General features: G+C 40.2%; 1 protein-coding gene across 3 annotated transcripts in view; it reads left to right on the top strand.

Moving 5' to 3' along the window:
- fbxw7 (F-box and WD repeat domain containing 7) overlaps positions 1-3,216 on the top strand; it is a 73,506-nt gene extending 70,290 nt beyond the window's left edge. For all 3 annotated transcript variants that reach the window (XM_014020682.1, XM_014020681.1, XM_014020683.1), the window contains exon 11: positions 812-3,216. In XM_014020682.1, coding sequence (XP_013876136.1) covers positions 812-1,080 — 269 coding nt within the window. In that variant the 3' untranslated portion in view covers positions 1,081-3,216. The remainder of the gene's footprint in view (positions 1-811) is intronic.
- The last annotated feature ends 1,410 nt before the right edge of the window (positions 3,217-4,626 follow it).

Raw genomic sequence — 4,626 nt, 5'->3', positions numbered from 1 at the left:
GAAAAACTCAGTACAAAAAGCACACCATGCATTACATGTATAAAATCATATTTAATTCAGTTTATTTGTATTCAATCAGAAAAATACTCAACAACAATGAGAAGTGCATTTGTCTTTCACATTTCTTCTTACAACATCCAGTGGTGGGCACAGTTCCCCTAAAGCACTAAAGCACTAATAGGGGAATTACCATAGTTTCCTCATTAGTACTTTAGGGCTTTTGCTAATTTTAAAATTCATTAGTGGATTAGCACTTGCTAAATTTAGAAGCACTAACTAAGGTCTTTAAATGTTATTGATCAACATTAATGTTATCAGCTGACGGTGAAAACTGTCACATTTTGTTCATATGTGTGTCACTGAGCCACCAGGTGACAATATATGAACCTAAATACAGCTGTGGAATATCAATGATAAGAATTAAGAGAGTAACATGACAATATGTGACTCATGTTGTCTGTTGAAGAATGTTCATGGGTTGACTGGGTTATTTTAGTGCTTCAGAATTAGCTTTTGCTAAAATTTTCAGTGTGTTAGTGCTTTAGAATTAGGGTACCTAAATATTTGAGTTAGTGTTTTAGGGCTAGTGGAACTAATTTTTAGATTAGTGGTTTCCACCACTGACGACATCCATCAATTAAGCCTTAATTAAAAATCGAAACGCTGCTTTTGAGAATCAGTACAGGATCAGGAAATGAAATATTGCAATATTTCAGTGTATCGATATTTTCTTACACCCCTAATATGAAATAGGGTGAAGTATAGCCAGCATTAATAAATGCTCTTAATTTTCTCTATTGTGTCCCTTCAGGTCCCCACAAGCACCAGAGCGCCGTGACGTGCCTCCAGTTCAACAAGAACTTTGTCATCACCAGCTCGGACGACGGCACCGTCAAGCTGTGGGACCTGAAGACGGGCGAGTTCATCCGTAACCTGGTCACCCTGGAGAGCGGCGGCAGCGGAGGTGTGGTGTGGCGCATCCGGGCCTCCAACGTTAAGCTGGTGTGCGCCGTCGGCAGCCGCAACGGCACAGAGGAAACCAAGCTGCTGGTGCTGGACTTTGACGTGGACATGAAATGAGACGACGGAGGCGTCGAAGAAGGCCGAAGGTTAGCGAGCGAACCCGGGAGAGGACGGAGTAGAGAGGGGAACGGGAGGCGAGGCGCCCGGGGAAACCACACGGGCGATACCCAGAACTCTTCATCTGAACTCACAAATGTCTGGCCCCCACCGCAACCACAAACAGTGGGCTGTTTCTGTCCTCCATCGCCATCACCCATCTCTCCCACGTTACTGACACAGATCCTCATGTATTCAGCCCCCCCACCCCGCTTTTTGACCCCTCCCCAACCGTGCGAGGCGGAGTCCTAAAGGTTCAGGCTAGAAACGGAGGGCGAAGGGGCACAAGTGGTCCATTCTCAAGCGACTGGGAGAAAGACGAGAGGAAAAAAAAAAAGGAACGTTAACGACCGACTCCTTTCTGAAGCGACTCCACCGTTTCGGTTCAGGGTCGGCTTTGCACAGAGACTTGGTTTTGCTCAAGCCTGACAGATTTTGAGATGTACAGAGATGTTTTATTTTTAAAAGTCCCCCACCACGCATCCCCTACAAACACACACACACCCTCTCTCATCAGTGTTCACACACACACACATACACTCAAACGGCCAACCGAAAAGCAGAAAACATTGACCGTGGGTAAAGAATAAAGACAGTAGAAGATGTAAGCGCTGAAGTTTTTCCCCCCCTACACACACACACACACACACACACACACACACACACACACACACACACNCACACACACACACACACACACACACACACACACACACACACACACACACACACACACACACTCAGTTACTCCCAAAGAGCTGCTTGATGTCGTGGAGAGAAAGGAAGCGTTTGGAGCGTTCAGCCTGTAATCAGGCTCGTTTCTTGTCACTCCATTTCTGTTCTTGTTCTCCCCCACTTGGTTTCTGTAGTTTCATTTCTCCACAGTGCCGCACACAATAACACAACTGTGAATTTCAGTACCTTTGTGATGTGAAAGGTTTTTGTTTTTTTGTTTTTTGTCATTTTGCAATTTTTTTTTCATTTGCGCAAATCCCAGTATTAGAGAAACCCATCCGGTTTAGATATGTTGTCGTTTTTTGTTACCTTTTGAGTTGTTTCTTTCTGTTTTCATCACACCTGGGTTTGGAGCTGTGTCTCCAACATGAAAATCAGTGCTGTCCAGAGTCCTTTTGTTTTCTCAAGTCCAGCTCTGATGGTTTCCCTTCAGCTCCTTTCCCCCTCTACTGTTTTTCCCGAGTGGCCAAACTGAATTTATGCTGCTAAAGGAATCAACAAAAAAAAGAAGAAGACAGAGAGAGATAGAGAAAGAGAGAGATGGAACTTTTACTTGCTGTGACGTTTTAGTCCCAGGCGAAATTCCAAAATTGAACTCTATATGTTTGGACTTAAAAGAAACTAAACAAGGCAAAGATAACATCTGACACATTTGTTTTTGTTTTGTTTCATTTCGTTTTGTTTTTGTTTTTTTGCCACTGAAACTTGAGCCAAACGTGCCTCTACGAGGCTGAGAGGAGGGGGGCAGCGTGTCTGACAGATACTGACATGATCGCCAGCAGAGAAGGAGAAATGAGGGGATGTACACTGTCGGAGTGCGTGTGCATGTGTGTGTGTGTGTGTTTGTGTGTGTGTGTGTGTGTGAGTGTGTGTGTTTGCGTGTTAACGGGCAACTTGTAAACACATTCCTTGGGACAACGCTTTTTCAGCCTGTTCTTTGGGGAAATGTACAAACATGCTGTGTGGAGAGAGAGAGAAAAAAAACAGCTAAAAGAAAAAAAAATCAAACTAGCAGATGTATCGATTTTAACACATGAATGAAAGAACTGTCCGTATCCGTGTGTGGTTGTTTTTACTTTTTTTTTTCTTTCCCATTCGGAGACGTCTGAAGCAACAGAGGAGACCATCACAAGCATCAACTGACGGGAGCTGCAGAAAGTCTTAGTGTTACACGTGATGCAGGTAAAAATCCCAGAGACCTGCTGCAGCCTTGCTGAGGGGCCGGGGAAATAAAAACACCAAGGCACCTAAGGCGGACAGAAACATTGTAGCCAAACAAAAAAAAAAGTCGTCGCAATCTTCAAGAGTCACAACTCAAGCTGAACTGTGAAAGTGGTATAACACTGTATATTAAAAAAAAGAGAAAAAAGAAAGAAAACAATCTCGCTCTATCTCCTCTTGTTGTTTTCGCCGTCTGTTTTAATTTATGATCTGGTTTGAGAAATCAGATTTGTTGCAGGTCTTTTATTTTGTTCAGTTCATGTATACTGCCTGGCAAAGAAAAAAAAGAAAAGAAAACACAAAAAAACTGAAAGGGATTGTGTATTTGTTTGATTCACTTAGAATTTTATTTTCTTATAACTTAAGTGCAATAAAATGTGGGTTTTTCTTTTTTCATTTCAAGCATATCAGTTGTCTGTTTTTGTTACCACCTTGAAGGCATCTCATATGTTCAATAAAATTATTTGGTTTAATACATTTAAAGGCAATACTTTCCGTCTAAAAATCCAGTTTCTTGGTCTAAACGTGGCCCAGTTATTACACAGGTTATGTTCAAACATTCACAATAATCAACAGCTTGTGTTCACTTCAGTACCTGTTTAGTAAATGGAGGTGGTGCCTGTCATTGGAACTGATAAAAACTAAGTCTAGCACTTTTATTTCTGTACAGACCTGATTGAAAACTAGATAAGTTTAAATAAAAAAGCAACTGTTAGATTATTTAAGTTATTATGAGCAAAAATTGTGAATGTTGCTGGAAATTCTGAACTCAGAATGCTTTTCTCACACCTCTGATCAGCAGCAAAGAAAATCTGCATCAGTCGTCTCTGTGGGTAACATTAGTCTTAATTATTCAACACTGCAAATTTAACATCAACATCCCCTATTTTTAGATGGTGGAGTTTTATTATCACATTATCAATTAGAGTTGCATGTTTCCTTAGTCCTGAACATAAACGATTGCTTGGTGATTATTGCCCACCGTCATAAAAGGCAGGGTTTAATTTATTTTCTTCTGTTTGTTCATTTGTCAGTCGTTCTGGTAGCAAAATATCTCTAGAACCATTCGACAGATTTTAAGGAAACTCAGGACCTAGAATAATTGCTGTTTTCTAAGAGCAAAGGGCTCACTAGAAGCTAAAAGTAGCGAAATGCTTGTTGAAAACTAACAAAAGATTAACTAAAAGCTACGCTAGCTAAAACCTAATTACTTAAAGCTAAAAGTAGTAAGAAAGACTTGCTAACATTAAAAAGCAAGCCAGATTTTGAAAGTAGCAATGGGTTGGTTAAAAGCAAAATGAATAAATAAAAATATACAAAAAGCTAAAGTCTTGTATAAAGTACCTCAAAGTGATACTTCTGTACAAGTTGCTGACCATAAAGTTACTTTGGTAAAGGGTCTCTTTTTAAAATAATACTTGAGTAAAAGTCAAAGTAGCTATCTGACATTTACTTAAGTATCAAAAGTAAAATTCTGATATAAAAAAGTACATTAGTTGCATATTAGAAGTAATGTTCCAAAATGACATTTCTTCCAAAAAAAAAAAAAAA

Source organism: Austrofundulus limnaeus, unplaced genomic scaffold (genome assembly GCF_001266775.1).
Source record: "Austrofundulus limnaeus strain Quisiro unplaced genomic scaffold, Austrofundulus_limnaeus-1.0 Scaffold263, whole genome shotgun sequence".
In the NCBI taxonomy this organism is placed as follows: Eukaryota; Metazoa; Chordata; class Actinopteri; order Cyprinodontiformes; family Rivulidae; genus Austrofundulus; species Austrofundulus limnaeus.
Note: the sequence above shows the minus strand (reverse complement) of the source record. Positions and strands in the feature narration are given on the sequence as shown.